At 32.1% G+C, this 19,562-nt stretch overlaps 1 protein-coding gene across 2 annotated transcripts; it reads right to left on the bottom strand.

Annotated features, from left to right (window-relative positions):
* Positions 1-12,362: 12,362 nt before the first annotated feature.
* On the bottom strand, positions 12,363-19,562 carry LOC123214671. 2 transcript variants are annotated; one of them, XM_044634608.1, is made up of 4 exons: positions 18,608-19,562; positions 16,380-16,518; positions 15,221-16,312; positions 12,363-12,943 (listed from the first exon to the last, which is right to left on the bottom strand). In XM_044634608.1, the coding sequence occupies exons 1-4, from the start codon at positions 19,366-19,368 to the stop codon at positions 12,599-12,601; spliced, it is 2,337 nt and encodes a 778-aa protein (XP_044490543.1). In that variant the 5' UTR covers positions 19,369-19,562; the 3' UTR covers positions 12,363-12,598. The 2 variants fall into 2 exon arrangements, with proteins under 2 accessions (XP_044490543.1, XP_044490544.1); XM_044634609.1 differs by having other exon boundaries at positions 15,221-16,309; positions 18,608-19,561.

The raw sequence follows: 19,562 nt of genomic DNA on the forward strand, positions 1-19,562 counted from the left end.
ATGCTTAATTGAATAACATATTATATTAAATCTTAATTGAAAAATCCTAACACATATTTCTATTCTTCACATGACATACAGATGTAGCATAAAGAAGCTTTTTTAAAAATCCTAACACAATTTATAGGTGCATTTTCGTTCCGTAGTACTGGAGGTTGAAATTTTGATTGAAAACTGGTTGTTATTAAATTAATATAGATTTTAGATTCAACAGAAAAAATGGTATCCGAAACTTTGGTGATTTGTGAGTGGGAAGAGAAGATATATAAGAACAGAAATTTATTTCTAATTTATTAAGAAAGTAAATCGAATTGTCAAATGTTGTTGATATTAGAAAGCATACAGATAAGGTAGGGTCGGTGATGGGTGGAATCTCGAAAGTAATATCCAGTCACATAATGACATATATAAATATGTATATATTTATATATTCAAAGTAAATATTCATAATATTATGTTAGATAAAAATGGTAAAAAAAAAATTCATAAATGAAATGTTTATTAAGATAATTTTTGCAACGCCAATTTTAGAACTGGTTTAGGCGTCTGAGTAAATATGACACACTTTAAATATGACATGCATTTTCTCACAATGTAAACTTAAAATATTTAAAATAAAAGAGATAAAAACAAGCTTCAATGAATAACCTACCCAATATCGATATATACCAATACAAAATAGTTGGTGTATTTATTTCAATTTTTTTAAATAACTTTATTGGTTATTATCAATTGGAAGACATATTTAAAAAAAAAAAAAAAAGTAAATTTTATTTGTATCAATAACTCTTATTATGTGACCCACCCCAGTGCTTTAATAATAAATATATAAATACTTAATTGAATAACCTCAAAACATTTTTCTAATCTTTGCTAATATTTATATTAATTCTTAATTGAATAATCCTAACACATATTTTTAAAAACAATTTTGTACTTTTCGTGCTGGAAAGAGTTGTTTGTGCATTTCCGTGATTTGTATGTGGGAAGTGAAGATATATAACATAAATATATATATATATATATATATAAGTATTTTATTTCTAATTTACTAAGAAAAAATCCTTTCACAAATTTTATCCTATTCCTTTTTAAATTAAAAAAAAAAACAAAGAGTTTGGGTCAAAAGGGGCATCCAGATAGAATTCGAATTGTGAAAAGGGCCATCTTGAATACTTTTATTCTCATAAAAAAAGATCAGATAATTTTGCCCCTTTGGCTTGACTCGATAAATCCGAATATGTATTAGATTCCTTGTTCACCACTAATCAATGCTGTACGATGCAGCGAAATTAAAATATTCGATTACTGTCATTATCGTATCAGATTCTAGTGACCTTTCCATTCCAATAATGAAATGTAATACGTGAGATAACTTTAGACTCTCATTTTTTAATTGAAATAATAAATTATACGAAAGATTTTTAAAAAAAAAAAAATATTAAAAACAAGGTGATAATTAAAAAATAATTTATTTTATTTTTTTTATAATTTAACAAAATAAAAAAAAAATTCTAATATATTATAATCATAAAGAGAATCTTACTAAAAATATAGTAAATATTTTAATATAATACGTGTTAGTTTAACTAAACATAATATTAATCCATATCTAGTATCAGAATATATTGTATCTATAAGTGTAAAAATCGAAACTTATGTTACACAAAATTAATTAATTTATGTTAAAGTTCAACACATCACACTTATATATCACTGACTTTACTCACTTTTATTATATGTGAAGCTATTTTCTTTTAGTTTTCAATACCGTCTCTCAAGTGCAACTATCATAAGCTCTTAGGTTAGCCATTTAGTTGAGTTTGTTTTGGATGGGTGTGTTATCACTAATATTCAAGAATACTTTAGGTTATCAACTCTGTCATCTGGTTTTGTGATCTGATCCCATATCGGAATATACTGAGCCTATAAGTGTGGAGATCAAAACTCATATTACATAAAACTAATTAGTTTATGTTAAAATTCAATCTATCACACTTATGTATCATTCATATTTTACGGGTATTTAAGAAAATAATATATTAGCATTTGTTTATTACTTTCAACAAAAAACAATAATTATTTATACATACCAGTTTTACCAAACATAATAATTTATATATAATAATCTTGTAATTAATCTATTTTTGTAGTAATATTTCATTTTTAATAATAAAAGATGTAGGTAATTTATATTTATATGTATCTATTTTGAGTATATATATAGATACATACTCAATGTATCTCATCATATGATTAGATAATTTTGAATCAAAAATAAAGTAATGTTTAATTATATAATAAAAAATATAAATATATACTTATTTATATATTCAAAATAAATATTCTTAATATTATTCTAAAAAATAGTTGAATCAAATGCATCTTAAATAGTATTACTTCCAAGAACTATGACAGTCTAGCGATGATAGCATCTGGCTTCGGGCCGATATTTAAAAAAAATTTACTACTCATTATAGGATAACTACACTTAAGAAGGTACTAAATTATTAAATTATTTGAGTTTAATTAAGGAGATTGAATTTTGATTTTTCTATTGAAGTTATAGAACTTTAATATTTCTCTATTGAATGGAGTGAATTTTTATATTCCTTTATTGAGGGAACCTAAATTTTAGATTTTTTTACTAAAGAAATTAGTTTTCAATATTTCTCATTAAATATATTAAACAAACACAATTAAAATTATTCTTTTGTTTTGTTTTTTAAAGCAAAGTTATGAATTCAGTATTTTTAATATGAAATAGTGAAGTTTTAATCATTTTAATAGAAAATTATAAAAGTTTAGTCTTTTCAATAAAATAACGTAAAAACTTGACCATTTCAATGAAAAAAAAACAAAATTCGATACTTTTAATAGAAAAAAAGTAACAATTCGATACTCTCAATGTTTTTATCCCACTAATTATTTATATCTACTGAATAATTCACTATGATTTCCTAGACCTTGTTTTTCGATTTTACATACACAATGAATTGTTCTTCATTAATTTGTGTTCTTGATGTTATAAGTATAAGTGGCTAAATTCTTTTTTATTAAGGATTAAAAGGATCTATTGATCTCCACAGCTATATAATAATTTTTATATTTGTTTAATGAAACTTTGATGATATTTTTTATTCAACAACTGTGAATTAATAGCTTATGTTGTAATAGGGCCAAATATCATGTATACGTATAGGTTGATGTAATCTATCGTGAGATGGTGCACAATTAGTTTGTGCCTTTGTTAACTTCAGAGATTCTATATAGAGATTAATATGAAGTTCTTGTGAAGTCATTGATTATCATAGAATGTAATGGGATTATATTAACCACATACCTTGAGAATAAGTATTCATTTAATTTTTACACGTTTAGTTAGTCTAAAAAGAGGAATTAGGTAAAATATAATAATCAACTATCAAAGCTTATCGAATTTATCATGGAATAAACTACATAAACTGCTAGTTATATGAGATTGATTGTGAAATCTTAACCTTAAGTTATTTACATTGATAGTAAACGTTCAGTGGTTAGTACAAGTAATTTCAATAATTAAGGTTAATTTATTTAATTAGGTTTAGATTAAATAATTCCAACTGCATTAAATTTGGTTTCCCTAACAAACATAGATTACAAAATGAACTAGTAGTTAAAAACACAATCTTTGTGAGATTGAAATCTTTCTATGTTACTTGACTGAATCATTCACTTGCAAGCAAGACACAACAACTATCACAACTAAGAATGCCTATAAGGGCTTAACCGTGTATAAGAGAGAAATAAGCATGATAATGCACCTGATTGTGCACAGTCTTGCTCTAAAGAAAATAAGAAGGGCGATAAGTTGAGCATTGCAATGAAAAGTTATGAGTAAACCCCGAAGGATAGCAAAAGCGTGAATGAGATACCACACTATTAGAATCCAACCTATATTGCTTAGGCCATGTGAAGAAAAGGAATATAAGTAAAGTAGGGTGAAGGTTGCTTACTGGCCCATAGTTAGGTGGCTCTAGGTGTATGCTTGCATACCCATGACCATGAGACCAATTTCACTCATGAGTCAATATGTGTTATAAAGTTTGTTATGAGAGGACACTTGTGAGTTACTTTCTACAACGCCCATAATAGGTCGTAATAGTTTGTAATAGGACCTAGCCACCCATAGTAAGGTTTAGTGGATTGTAATAGGCTTGAGCTATGATTTCGTATTACAATAATGTGTGTTGGGAAAGGACAACATAATATGGGAACTAACATGGCTAAGGTGACAAATCCCTATAATGACCAGGTTTGATTAGCATAAAGATTGAGTTATAGTTTATAGTAGGGGTATGTACAATCTCATTTGATGTGACTCGAGAGATTTTTCAAACCAAATTGAAAAAAATGGTTTGAAGAATTTCTAAAACTAACTAAACCAATTTAAGTTTCAAACCAAACTGAAAAAATGCGATTTGATCTTGTTTGGATTATGGTTATCAATATCCTATGACATACAATACATATTTTACAATATAATGTAAATGGAAAACTATACGTATTATAAGATGTATCAAATTAATACAATACAATAATCATATCCTATGATGTGATACATATTACCGATATGGATCGATACGTTTTTTTAAAGAAAATAATGGTACAGTAAGGATATTTATAAAAAATTTAAAATATTAAACGTGTTTGTGATATTTTTCAAAATGATGATGTGTCAATTATATTTTTTTATTATTTCATTTTTTAAAAGACGTATCATACGATACGATATATAATACATGATATGAAAAATTAGATTATTACTGATACAAATCGATACATATTTTTAGAAAAAATGATGGTACAGTATGAGTGTTTATGAAAATTTTTCAAATATTAAAAGTATTTGTGATATTTTTCAAAATGATGATATATCAATTATAATTTTTTATTATTTTATTTTTTAAAAGGCGTATCATACAATACAATACACAATACATGATATAAAAAATTAGATTTTTTATACACGATTTAATTACTATGGTTTGAATCTTTTAAAATTTTATATATATATGTATGAATGTATGTATAAAATTTAATAAAATTAATTGAATTATAGTTTTCTAAAACATAATATAAACATATAAAATAAATATGAAATATATAATATACATTTAGAAAATGACCAAACAAGTTATATACCTAATTGTGTATTGAAAAATTCGGTCATATATATACATATATATTTAAAGAAATATAATTTATAGTTTGGTTCGGTTTAAAATTTACCCAAATTGTAACCTAAACTGAAAAAAACAGTTTAGAAAATTTTCAACCCAAGCTAAACTAAACCAAATTGCAATTTTTTACTGGTTTGGTACGATTTTACAATTTAAATCAAATTATGCACATCTCTAATTTGTAGTCATGTATGAGTTTTCACTTAAATATCGAGGATTAAAGAGTTATCCCAATTTAGGATCACAAGGGATTATTAGATGACCGTGGATAAATTTAGGTTTCTTGAGGCAAGTCTAAGGGACTGAAGTAGATTTTGAGCTAAAAGTGTAAGTAATATGGTCCATATCATCCAAGTTAAGTAAAAGAAGTACTTCAAATAACAAAGTTAAGGTGGATCAAGTCCAAGGGCAAAATAGAAATTAAGTAAAAATTTAATTAAAGTCTCCTACTTATTGAGTGATTATCACTCATTCCTCAATTTCTTATGATTGACAAGTAACAAGTGATTATAAAGGTTGCAAGGCAAAAAGGTCAGTTGGCATAGGTAAATGTGAGGGGCATTTTTGTCAATTCTAATAAATATGATTTTATGATGTATTTATGAGATTTAGTTTTTTGTATAGACATTGTTATGCCTTAGTTTTATTTGAGTTCATAGTTTTTAGTTACTGTGACATCCTTTGGAACATTTCCATTGGATTTTATTGATAAATGTTATGATTGAATTTTATTATTATTCTTATCAAATAGATGAATGTTTGAGATTGATGAATTATTAAATGAATGCATGTTCTGCTAGTTTAGTATGGATGCATTACTTTACGAAGGGCAACACTTTTAAAAAGGGTCTTACATTGACGGTGTATTAATTTATGTCATCAGTCAAGTGTGTTCACCCAAACTCATACCATTTATCACAATCATGTAGACCAAGAACTCATGCTAAGGGGATGGAAAACCAAAATAAGCAAACAAAAGCTTAAAATTTGTTTCACAATTCACAATAGTAATTAACTTCCATTGGTCACTCTTATAAGCCCAAGGTCAGTAGCTCTACAAGCACATTGCCTAAAAATAGGATCATATTAAGCCTTATTGCCACCTAGATGATCGTAGGCTTCTAATAAGCCTTGTTATTGTCTATAGGTGAAACATTACCCATTAAGAAGATTTTCCTTTAAAAAACCTTTTATATATACTACCTATTATGACAACATTGCATAATCAAGATTTGCGGGCATCATGGCCTCCTCATGGTCACTGTCTAAGTCCTAGCTTTCTTAAACACTGGAATCACATTATTTACATTTAAAATTATTAATTCTCTTTTATTCCTAACCATTGATCACTAAAAGTGTATGTCAAGATCCTATTAGGTGTGGTAACAATAAATAGAATGCAACAAAAGTATTTAAAATCATAAGTTTATAATTGTATTGCAATATAATTACATGCTCTAAAACTCTAATACAATATGAAAAGGAATTGGAAAAAGGCTTCAAGAGTTAAATCTTAGCCCAACATCTTACCTTACAACCTACAGGTCTCATCCTAAGACTTGACATAACAAGTATCTTTGCAATCTTTGGTCTTCTTTTTCTCAAATGTCTACCTTGGCATTTTCCAACATATGAACATGGATCTTTATACAAATTTCTCTTATGAAGGTAATATATTGTTCAGGGATTCAAAGCATAGTGGGAACTAAAAAATGTGGTGTAGTTATGCATGTTTCAATCCACTTACCCATCTGATCTAGAATGACTACTTTTTGTAAAGCCAAAAGAATAAAATCCCAACTTACTATGTCAAAGTCTTTACAAATGTCACCTTTAAAGCACATTGAGCTAAGGAACCCCAATATGGTAATTACACATAAGCTCCTAAGTCAACAAAATATTATCTAAAATTTGCCTCCTCATAACAAATGTTAACTATGAACTCCCTATTATACAGGTAAGACAATCTTAAACCAACTAACAATCACCTTAGAAATGAACTTAGATATTGTAATAGAAGATCAATCTAAAGTCACTCATGTTCCTTGGACACCCCTCTAGGTAATCTATTGAAGGTTTTATCATCAATAATAGAGAATAATGCATCTCTAATCTTTACATTTGTAATAGGAGCAATCAAACTATCCATCATGTCCACAAAATTATGACTAGAAAACTACCTAGATACATCATTAATAAATAGTCATGTTAAGGCACTAAGTAAACCCTAAAAAATTACACAGCCAAATTATGAAACTCTCTCTAATCAGAAATAAGGGAACCACTCTCATCCTTTAGTCTCTTAATATTATTCTTGATCTGTTTTTGAATCAAAGACTTATGAAAACTTTGTATTTCGATCCCTCAAATAAAGCCACTAAATCCTAGACCATTATTTGTAATTAGCCTTCATATCCTCGCAAAGCCCATATTACTACAAAACAACATACTCAGTAGATAGCAAATGTGCATCTAAAATGGTATGTGTCTCAGCCCATTGCCTTCTAGCCAGTCTCACCTTAGTTGAAATATTGCTAGAATCCCTTATGTGTAAAGATTTTAGCTCATATTTCAACTTCTTCAATTTCTATGTGAGACAGAACATAGGATTACCCTTTACAGGTGACTTCTACACTAACTGAACAATATCCAAAAAATTTTTATTATCAACCTAGAAGTTTATAAATTTTAATGTAATAGGTGTCTTATTATACAAAGGCCCAAACTGAACCACCATAGCATGATGATCAAAAACATCTTTGGCCAAAAATTTTGACATTGTATTCGAACATGTAATAAACCATAAGGAGTTACAAAATACCCATTCTACCTTTTGAAGATTAGTACCATCATCTTATCAGCCATTATGCCAAGCATATCGTAATCTTGTGTAAGGAATCTTGACTAGCTCAATATCATGTACATACTGAACAAACTCATCTATAAATCCATATCATCATATGTCACCCCTACTTTATCATAAGACTAAAGAATAATATTAAAATTCCTATTATAAGCCACGGTGCACAACCAAATGTCTTCAACGATGTTTGAAGTAAATCCCATAACTATAGTCAATTACCTATATTAGAGGAACCATAAATAAATGTGACAACAAATGAAGATGTATCAGGTAACCTTGTAACCCTATAAGTGATCTCTTAGAAAAATGCATGAATCTCGTTAACATTGTACATGGTAGGGTCCAAACATACCAGTACTCTATAAGTAACTAAATATAAAACATTAGACAAATACCCCTAAGACAGAAATATTGTTGATACCATTGAATCCAAGTGCAATAAATCAACCTTAGTCTCTAAAAGACCAACCAAACCTAAAGAGAAATTTGAAATCCAACTCCTCACTACTATTTGGTTTTGGGAAGCTATTAAGGCTCTTAATATTCTAACCTTCTATCTTATGAAAGTGGAATAATCTTCAATCATACTATTTTTGGGGTTGAAACCCAGTACTCCTCTTGCCCTTTTCCTTTAATTTGAGATACAGTAAGAGGTGGGATGACACCCTTAGAACCACTAACTGAAGTAGAATAGGTAACCTTAGTTAAAGATGCTGACTTGTTCAACATGCAACCTTTCATACCCAAAATGTGGTCATGATCCTCCTCAATAACCCTTTAAATGTTAAAGTCCAAGTTAGATCTTGAAGAAGTCTTATGATCACCCCAAGTTGCTAATACCAATGCTAAAGTATCAACATCTCCTCAAATTAAATGAGAATGCCCCGTAGCATCCAAATCAATAGTCGAACTCGTAAGCACCTCAGGTACCTCTAGATATGTCATTAGGTCAATTGCTAAGTTCCCCGACACTTGAAAAGTGTTTGGTTGTGAATCAATTTTATTTCACCTATTTTAAGGACTCCTCTTTTGAAACCTTTATGAAACACCATTTGTAGTTACTCTCTTAGTTGCAACCTTTGTCAACTCTGAAACTCTTATTAAAGTCTGACAAAAATGCCCAAAAAAATAGTATTTGAACACCTCTTAAGCTTCTACTTATACTTTATCCTCACCTTAATTGGATCCAGAGATAACCTACACTTTAGCTCAAGCCAATATATAAAAGTCGTTGTAGCATTCAATTTAACACATACTCAAGCATAGGAAAGTTATGTACACTTATAAGTCATTTTGTTGCAAGATAAACATCAAATAACCATGCTAGAAGTCATGCTCAAACCCTTAGCAGTCTATAAAGGAAAAGGTAATCCATGTAACCTAATCTAGACAAGTACCTCAGGGATATGGTTCTTGTTAAAATTGAAATGTGCATGCCATTGCTGGAGAATGATTGTTTTGACCCTAACTATCCAAGGCCCATTCTCTAAGATTAAATGGACACCCTACTCATCTCAAAACCTAAATATCAAAAAATCGGTGTTTGTTGACATTAAATTCTTAAGTCCAAAATATATTATTTTAGCAATAGATCAAACTGCATAAAACAACATATTATACCTAAGAAGAAACCCTGTAATGCACCTATTTCTGTCAGTAATGTTATCATTAATCATATCATCTAGAATATGAAGTTTGTTATTTGAAACTATAGGCTTTATAGAATCTAAAATAAACCTCATGCTAGAGTTTGTATCTTTAACTTTATTTGCCCAAGATCCTTGTATAGGAGTTGAACTCACATTTCTCTAGTCATAGGCTTCTTGCCCTTAAAAGTATATGTTGTAGAGATCGAAAAATTTTGTTAAGTGGCCGAAGATAACTAAACGCTCTATTGATCAAATGGTCATGATGCCTTGCTAGAGACTAATCTTGGTTAGTGTTTGGATTCAACATAAATCTAGATACTATCAACTTAATAGATAGTCTATAAGTTACACATAATAAGAGTTGATCAAATTTCAAAGGCATTGGATTATTTGAGTCAAATTCAATTCGGATTTTGAATTGAGGGTTTGGAGGACTCAAGTTTGGTTTGAACTCAAACACATGAGAAATCATGTTTTGAACCAAACTCTTGTTTAAATTATATATAGGAATCAAGTGTTAATTTAAACTTTGATAATCGTAAGGTATTTAGATAAAACTGAAAGTCTAAAGTGACTACAATATCCATTGGATTAGGATTTACTTTCATTGGATAATGTTCAAATCATATATGGGTTTGACTGAAACTCTAGCTCCTAAAAATTTCGTGCTTCATATGGATTGTAATTATTGGGTGTATAAGTCTTTTTTATATAAATACCATTGTGTTTTCAATTTTAATTACACCTATTTTTACACACTCAAATACCTATCCTCTCTATATCGTGAATTCCTAGACGTTTTTTGGGCATATAGAGCCACCTTCCATTTATGCTTTGTCAATACACCAAGGTTCCTCCTTTTTATGGATTGAAATGTGATATTCTTGCCATGTAAAGACTAAAAGAGTTGTCCAATGCATTTATATGGTTCTTGAACTTTCTTTGAATGTTTTATGCATCATTCATGAATCTTTATTCCTAGAACGAGATTTGCCCTAGGTTTTTTGGGTTTCAAAAATTTTAGTTTCATCTTCTGCTATCCTTGCCAATTTTCAGTGCCTTGAAAACCCAACCAAGTTTTGCTTCTCTTAATTGTTGTCTCAGTTTATCTAACTATGAATAATATGATGATTTCTTTTGCAATTATGTCCCTGCAATTGCTAACTTCCTTTTAGCCCAATTTTATCAATCTTAGGATGAGTTATCACCCTAACGGGTCAATTCTCTCTTTGTAGTCTAGCTGGCAAGACAGAAACATCCTTTTGTTAATGATAGGAGCAAGAAAAAGGAAGGGGAAGTTACAGGTAGGAAAAAGCCACATAGAAGTCTTCCCTTGATGGTTTCCAATAATGGACAAGCCTACACCTTTTTTGCATGACCAGAGAAAGTCCAATGACCTTCGTATTATTTAATGAGGCAATTATTACAACATGGTGGGATCCCGAGTAGGGGCAGGGTCGTACTAATCAATTACTACATTACATGTGTGGTAAATGTTCTTTCCCTCATTTGCTTCCTTTTTGTGTTGCACTATTGTTTATTCCTTGTTTCCTTTCTTTCAAGTTCTCGATCAAACGACTATCTTTTATAATTTGTTTCTCACTCTTCTTCAATGTGACAATCAAGAAGAGGTTGCTCAACTCAAGGAGTCACCCTCAGAGGTTACAAGCCATAAAGGAAAAGCTTTAGGCTGTAGAAGAAAGTTCACAAGCTACTGAGGGGAAGACTAGAGTTATGGAACATAATCACGCGATGATTATCATTGGATCATGTGGTAACTATTGAAAGTCTTCACTAAGCTATGAGAGAATGGTTAAAAATCTTTATCTCAAATTGGAGGAGAAGACTCTTGAGACGTCAAAACACAAGAAAGATTTTGAACAAGCAATAAGGCAATGACAAAATTAAGTGGACTTTGAGTCTAGTGTCCAAGAGAGGGTACCAAATTTGGTGAGCTGCATTGTTCATGCACTATAGTACGAGAATCTTGGGCTCAAGTATTCTTATCTTGGAGTGGGATCGTGCTTCAAGAGCGATCAATGAAGTTAAGCAGGGGATAAAGGAAGGATTTTAGGAAAAATTAGGATTTGTTCCTAAGGTAGTTTATGTTCCTTGTAGGGTTCTGGTTCAATTATGAAGTCCAGAGTCCTTTTTGAAGAAGCCCTCAAGGAGCCTTCTCCTCAAGGTCCCTTTTTGCCTTCGTAACCAGGCTGTAGTGATTAATATTTGTTTTTCTGTCATAGCAGACATTGTATTTGTAACCCTCCATGTTAATAAAATTTTGATTTCACAATAGTTTGATGTGAATGTTTGTTAATATTTTGTTCATGTTGCTTGCCTTATTTGCTTGTCTTGATCAATCTACATGTTTGCTTGCCTTGTTAATATGCTCCATGTGTGCCCCCTAGTTTTTTAATCACTTTCTGAGAAACGAAAAAAAAAAAACGTAATATTGAGTTTCTCAACCTATTATTGATAATGTTTTCCTTAAGTATTCCGTGCTCATAGCTCGTGAGACTTTTGTTACATCTAATTGCTTCGGATGGCACGTTACAGATCGCAACACCTGGGCCGTCTAACATAGGCCTTTCCATTTAGGTTAATTGACCCATCATGCTGCACTTTGCGTTTGACAAAAATTTTTAGTTTTATTAGACGTTTCCGTTGAAAAAGACCGACACTTCGCACGTAAACTGTATACAATAATTTAACGAAGTGGCTCATTAGGTTTCAGTAATCTCAGAAATTTAATAATTAATACAAATCTCATAAATTGACTTATCTTCCAACTATAAATGAAAAAAATTGCTAAAAATGGAAAGCATACTGAATTTCATGGGCTAAGCACTGCCTGGTTCATTAAGCTACCCAGAGACTTTGGCCTTGCAGGTTGGACACATGTAACCAACAGAATCTGATTGCAACTCAGAATCAACACCCTCATCACTAAATTCCATTTCGCACCAAACACATGTAGTAAGTTGTCTGCTTGCCATATTTAACACTACTGATCCAACCGGAACTGAGGAACCATATGACCCTTCCATTCCACCATTACTCGCCATATGTATTGGCACCTCCGCCAGCGAAATAGATTCTTGTCCTGTCCCAAAATTGAATTGCAGAGTTTCTATATCATCAAACCTCATCTCCTCAAATCCTGTTTCGTTATCCTGTCTCTGGTTGACCCTACAAACTTCGCCTTCCCCCTGGCAATGGATATAAGAAACATCAAATTATTTTGCACAACATTCAATTATATTTGAGTACAAATAATCATTTTTATCACAAAAATTACTAGCACATTAATGAGAAGAAAGCAACAAGAGTCCTAGAACTCCATTATCCCCACGATGTGGAACATAAGACTTAACACAAGCAAGCAAGAAGTTCAATTACATACAGAGCTTTTTAAATTCACCTATAAAATTGCAATCAGCCATTGAACTCCAATGTAAACATGTGTATCTTATTTCATCAAAGACGATTTAAGCAAATAGCTGATTCAAAAACCACTAATAGGATATAATGCTAAATACATTGTTCAAGAACAAGAAGTTTAAAAAATAGGGAGTCAGTTTCAAATTGAAAGGATTCAAACATGACAATAGATGGCACATGCAGCTTATGTGGACTGAAATAATATTTATTGTTGAGTTGTATTTTGTTATATTAGGAAGACTATCAAACCATATTAGGATAGAATATAAATTTTAGAGATTTGATTTGATTTATTTCTTTCTATATCTTCCCTGTAATTGTATATATTGTAACATTTTGCTCTCTGAATAAAATAAGAAAACAATATTATAAATTCACATCTATGAAAAGAAGAACAAGAAGCGGAAAATTGATTCAGAGATTTAAAAACTTAAAAATTCAGCAGAGCAAGAAGAATATCAGAGAAGACCATTTCAGGAGGCGAGTTATGAATTTGATCTATTTCCTTTCTACAATAATTCCCATACTTACAAGGGGTTGTTGCCAGCACAACTCAACACCCTTTCACTCCTCTCACTACACGGAACTTTTCTCTCTTCTAAATTTGCTACATAAGAACTATATTATTGTTAAATAACATTGTCATGGGGCTATAGTAATACACGCCTTTCATTAATGTTTCTTCTTCATTCCAAAAGTCATTGTTCTTTGTTCCTTCAATTCAGTTTGCAACAACAACCAAGAAATGCACAAAAGAAAATCAGTTAGTTTCATCTCCCCCTCTAGAATTTATCTCGTGTTTTCTCACTAGTCTTGAAGTTGTACTCCGGGAATTTCTTTTACAATTTTATTGTCATTTGGCTATTACTGTAAAATAGTAATTATTGCTATTATAAAGTGAAAAACTTTACAGAATTGTACAAAATAATTGTATGCTTCTTGATGTACTCAAAGCATGATGACCTGACATGAAAATCTGAAAGGGAAAGAGAGACAGGATTGTCATAAAATAATTCTAATAATCGTAAGGTTTATGCCCAATTTACTCACCACAAATCATGTGTATTCCTACGTAAAGCTGACAAGTAAAATGACAGGCTAATGTAATAAGACTAGGGCTGGATCTGAACTGAGCCAACTTGGTCTTGGTTCAGCTTACTTTGACATTGTTTAATTCAAATTCGAACCGAATGAGTTTGAAGATTCAGCTTGCTTTTGAAACCAAGCCAAACTCGAGGTTGAAGATGTTTAACTTGATTCTGCTTGAGTTCAGTTCGAATTTATAATTCAAATTCATGGTTTAGTTCAACTCAAATTTATAGTTTGAATTATTGATTCAAATTTGTGGCTCGATTCAGTTCAAATTTATGACTCATAATTAGTTGTCTATTATTTGGACAAAACGACATTATTTTGTCAATGAAACACGAACTTGAACCATAAATTCAAACCGAATCGAGTCATGAATTTAGACCACTGATTTGAGCCGAAATCAAACTGAATTGAACCAAATCATTTTTCATTTAAGTCAAACTTAAACCACCTTTATTTTTTGTTCAACGAACTCGAACCAAATCATTTTCTATTCAAACTGAAATTGAGCCAAGGGGTTTTTGAGCTCGACATGGTTCATATCCACCCCTATACATATTTCTTTATGAGAAATTCAAATATTTAATATAAGAGTTGGAATATATAACATTATTGTTGTATTGGTGAAATTGAAACAGAAGAAAAACAGGACAAAATAGCAAAGTTGACAGCTTGTCAACATTTTAAATTTAAATAAAACATGGTTGGGAATCTTCCTAAATAAATATGTTGAGGCAATATCCTTCCCTCACTTCTGTTGCTAATGGCAAAGATAACAAAATGTACAAGTTCTTGTTCAGAAGCCTATTGAATTTAGATCTAACCATGTAAATGCAAAGAGCTAATGATCATCTTATATGAGCATTGGAAAATTCAGAAAACCTTTTCAAATTAATCATAATTAAACCATGAAAACAAAAAAAAGAATAATAATGATAACAATATCACAATACCTTATTTGAGATAGTGTTTGATGTTGGAAGACCACCTGATGGTTGCAACAAGGAAATCAAAGACTCGGAATCTCCATACTGAACTAAATTATCTTTCAAACTTGGCAACTCAGAACTTCCATGTTTGCTCCCAAAATCACTTTGTAACTCAATATCATTATTGTTATTCACTTCATTTAGCTCCTTATGCTCAACTGCATTAGTGCAAACCAAATTCTCATTACTCTCAATAGGTTCAACATTCAAATCACTAGATGCAGTCAGTGTGTGACCCATAGAGACTCTTTCCTGCTCAGTGACAGACTTGTCAATTTCATCAGCAATGAATGACAGACCATCTTTCACACAAAATTTTTCACAGGAATAACCATTTTGCTCAGCAGAAGTTAGATCACTTGCAAAATCCACGCAGGAATGTATCTTAACATCCATAACATTGCCAGCATCAACATCATCAGCCTCCATCTTTTCATCAGTAATCTTTGGCTTGCTAATTTGTTGATATGATTCTTTGTCCATATTTCTATCATCCATGTCGGGTTCGCTGAAAGCAGAGTCAGAGTTCAGTTCATGGTCAGAAATGGAAGCAACAGGTATGGCAGTAGACCTAGCAGAGGACGTTTCAAGAATAGAATTTTGAGCAATTTCTATCAAAGCATCCATTTTAGAGATCCTTGTAGGAAACTCCTCCCTAGCAGGAGACAGAATTCTTTTCTGAAGAGTCGACCGACCAGGGGTATCTTCTATTCCCCTCACATAATTCCTCACATGAATCCCTACATGACCATTGTATCGACGTCTTTCATGGAATACCTTATGACAGAACTGGCATTCAAATTTCCCATCTTTTATTATAACACCATCCCCAACTGAAGAACCAAGTCTGTACCTCCTTGTAGTCCTCTGATGAAATGACAAAAGGTGTTGTAAATATGTATCCTTCTCATCAAATGTCATGTCACATTTATGGCATTCAAAAAGGTCCTGTATTTGAACCTCCGCAAGATTGTCAATACCCAATAAAGTTACTTCCTTCTCCTGATCATTAGACTGCCTTTGTTCATTATCCATCTGGGTAGCACCTGCATACTGCTGGATGACATATATCAAATCGAATTAAAGCTAAATAGACAAAACTGCTTTGCAAATATTTTCTTACATTTCCAGAAGCAACTCTATAATCTTTCTGAACAATGTCAGCCCCATGATCTATTGACAGGTGAGCATCATGAAGTCCAAAATAGGATTGCAAATATTCAGAAACTTCCCTGCATGATAAAAAATGTTGTCCACCAGGGCTGCAAAAATAAGAGAATGGGTAAGGCCAGCATAAAAACACACAAGCATGGGATAAGAGTAAATAAATTATCATCTGCAAAGTTGAACAGACAAGAGACCTCTCCACATTTCACATTACAGTCCTCTCAAACATGTAACCATACACGAAGAATAAGCAAAGGTGCATTAATTGACCCATTAAACCCACTCCATCTTCACACATTAATTAAAGCCAACATCTCAACCACTATTTTTCGACTTCCAAAGGGCATTAGGAATGCTGCTTCAATCACCTGACGTGAAGTAGGACAGCATTGATTTATTTGGAATAAATTCTACTTTCCTATGTTCTATGTTAGAGTTTATTACTTCAAAGGGAGGTTTCACTTTATTTAAATATTAAGGTCTTGTTCTCCTAGTAGTAGGAGACTAAGTAGATAATTTTGACAGACATGATAAATTATTCAACATGAATTTTGGTTTTCTCTTCTGGTGTTCCTTGTCTTTTTTCAAGTTCTTGTAGATTTTCTGCCCTTTCTGATTCTGCGGTTCAAAGTAAGTCCTGCTCTAATTCTGATTCAATCAGAAAGCTTTACAAATATTACACCTGGTTCAGTCCCAGTTTCACACCCTAACCCTAAATTGTTAGTCCAAGCACATTACCAACTCAACCCCATTGTCTACAAAAGAAAAAGAAAAAAATAAAATCACAACCCATCCTCTTCATACGAAGGCTTCAGTTACCATGTGTGCTATCACCACTAGTTTCCTCTTCAGTCAATCTGTCAATTTCCCCAAAGAGCACCATCCCAAAACACACTGCATAGCACCATGATGCATAGCTGAAACTCATTGCCCTGGCCTCTTTTCTCCATCACTATAAAGTGGCATATAAAACCAGGCCACCACCACAATAGGACTTCTCCTGTGATCTATTACAACATGGGACAGTCTTCCAACATCTTCTCTGCTTCAGTCTTGCTTTATCAGTCATTTGGCACATCATCAGAGATCATTACCATCAACAGGCAACATATCTATTAGTTATTTGTTTTTAACTTACTGTTCTATGGTTATTTTGCTAATATTGAAGTTTGTATAATTGATCCGTGGCATAATATCATAAAGCTTGGCAAGCATCCATGGTGTATGATCCCTAAGCATGTGACACATCTTTGTTTCATCTCTCCACCACCCAATAGATTAGGTATAAAACTTGATGAGATTCCCACTGAGACAAGCTCAACCCTAAAACTACCCTGTCAAAACTTTCAACCACCCAAGATATCCCCTAGCCTTAAGAAACTTCCCAAACAATTAACTCATCATGTTCTATAAGATTTAATAACTCCAATCTCAAGGATCAAACTTCCCAAAAGTGAAAAGGAGACTATGTGTGAACATATAATTAAAATTGAAGATGGAATTGAGTGTGTTTGTACTAAAATCGATAATCATTCTAGTGATGTGAAGCCAAAAATCTGAGGACAGTCTTAGCAGACTGCCACATTTCTCAAGCTTATACTAAACAAAATGTTGGTGTTCAGAACAATTTCATAGGTTATGAATCTCTTTTGAAAAATTATTTCCTTGGTCAATGAATCAATTGAACATGAACTATATTATGAGTCTCTGTTTTCATTTTTTTCCAAAAATGAACAACCAAAGCCTCAAGGGAACATGTTATTGCATGCAAGCACAGTTACAGTGAATTAAAAGGCAAGAGCAAACGATAATGCATTTCAGAGAGAATAACTTGGAAATTCTTTTAGAAGTTCAAAGTGGATGACTTGGACTAACATCTTAATTTCTCCCAATAAAAAAAAAGAGACTTGGACTAACATCCCCATACAATGAATAAACACACCATACGTAGATTAATTTTGTAAGCTGTAACATCAGAAGCACATGATTAAGCACAACGCATGAACAAGCATAATGATCTTAAGAAACCCACTTTGAAAGTTCTTATTTAACTTAAAAACATATATAAAAATGTATGTGTTGGCTATAACTAACAACATATACAACTAACAATCTCAATATTGCACACAATACACTTAATCATAAAGAAGTTAAGAAAATAAACAAGTAAATGAAAAGCATAACCTTATATATCGGCGGCAATAAATAGAGGCACGGCCCTCTCTCCTTCTAAGGCCAAGCAAGAGCTTCCACCCAACAGGCAAAATATCACCAAGCAAATTAGCATCAACAATCTTCCTCTTCTTCCTTCTACTACACCACTGTCCACCCAAATCCCTCATAAAACTTAACAATTCCTCTTCACTCCCAATCATTCCTTCAGTTCTTCCCCTCAATTCTTCCCCATAAGGATCCTCCAAACTCCCCAATGCCACAATATCCACCACCCCTCCATTCTTGTTGACAATCTCCAAATTCTCCTCCAATGATTTAACTTTTGTTTTCGGCTTCCTTCCCCTCTTTCTTTTTCTGAAAATCTGATCCTTTTCTCCCGAAACGCTGAACAAAGACACGACATCGTTAAAGTGAGGGCTTTGGGAAAGGGATTTCCGAAGGGAGTTAAGAATGGAACGGTTTTCTAAATGTTCAGGGTCGAGATGAGAAGGAAGAGAAGACGATGAGGGTAGTTGTTTGGAAGAGGGGAGAAGGCCGGCCATGCGGTGGCGGAGATGGTGGTGGTGGTAGGTGGTGTTAGTAGGACGAGAGAAGGTTTGTTTTCGGGAGCCGGCGCTTTCGTTGAATAGGGAACGATCGATGATGGGAATGACGAGGTCGTCAAGGCGGTTGAGATCGAAAGCGGAGGTTGAGCAGAGAGACAAAGTACGAAGTTCAGACTGGGTTAGGGTTGACATGTCTATGAATGGGAGAGAATCGATGGTCCCCATGTTTGAGAGTGAGCGAGTGAGTGAGTAAGAGATTTGCTGATAGTTTTGATTTCTTACAAAAATTTGAGAAATTGTGGAGAAAGGGAAGCGCAGGTATGGCTATTTGTCACTGGGAACAAGTTCGCAGTAGGCTATAACCTTAGAATGGTTATCACAGGGTAAAAACTGAGTACCGCAGGCAACCTTAAATTTTT

This window comes from Mangifera indica, chromosome 4, assembly GCF_011075055.1.
Source record: "Mangifera indica cultivar Alphonso chromosome 4, CATAS_Mindica_2.1, whole genome shotgun sequence".
Taxonomy (NCBI): Eukaryota; Viridiplantae; Streptophyta; class Magnoliopsida; order Sapindales; family Anacardiaceae; genus Mangifera; species Mangifera indica.

Coding starts and splice junctions, on each gene's coding strand:
- LOC123214671 (XM_044634608.1), bottom strand. CDS start 19,368: ATGGGGACCATCGATTCTCTCCCATTCATAGACATGTCAACCCTAACC. Junction 16,519..18,607: donor TATTGCCGCCGATATATAAG/GTTATGCTTTTC, acceptor TTATTTTTGCAG/CCCTGGTGGACAACATTTTT. Junction 16,313..16,379: donor ATAGAGTTGCTTCTGGAAAT/GTAAGAAAATAT, acceptor TATGTCATCCAG/CAGTATGCAGGTGCTACCCA.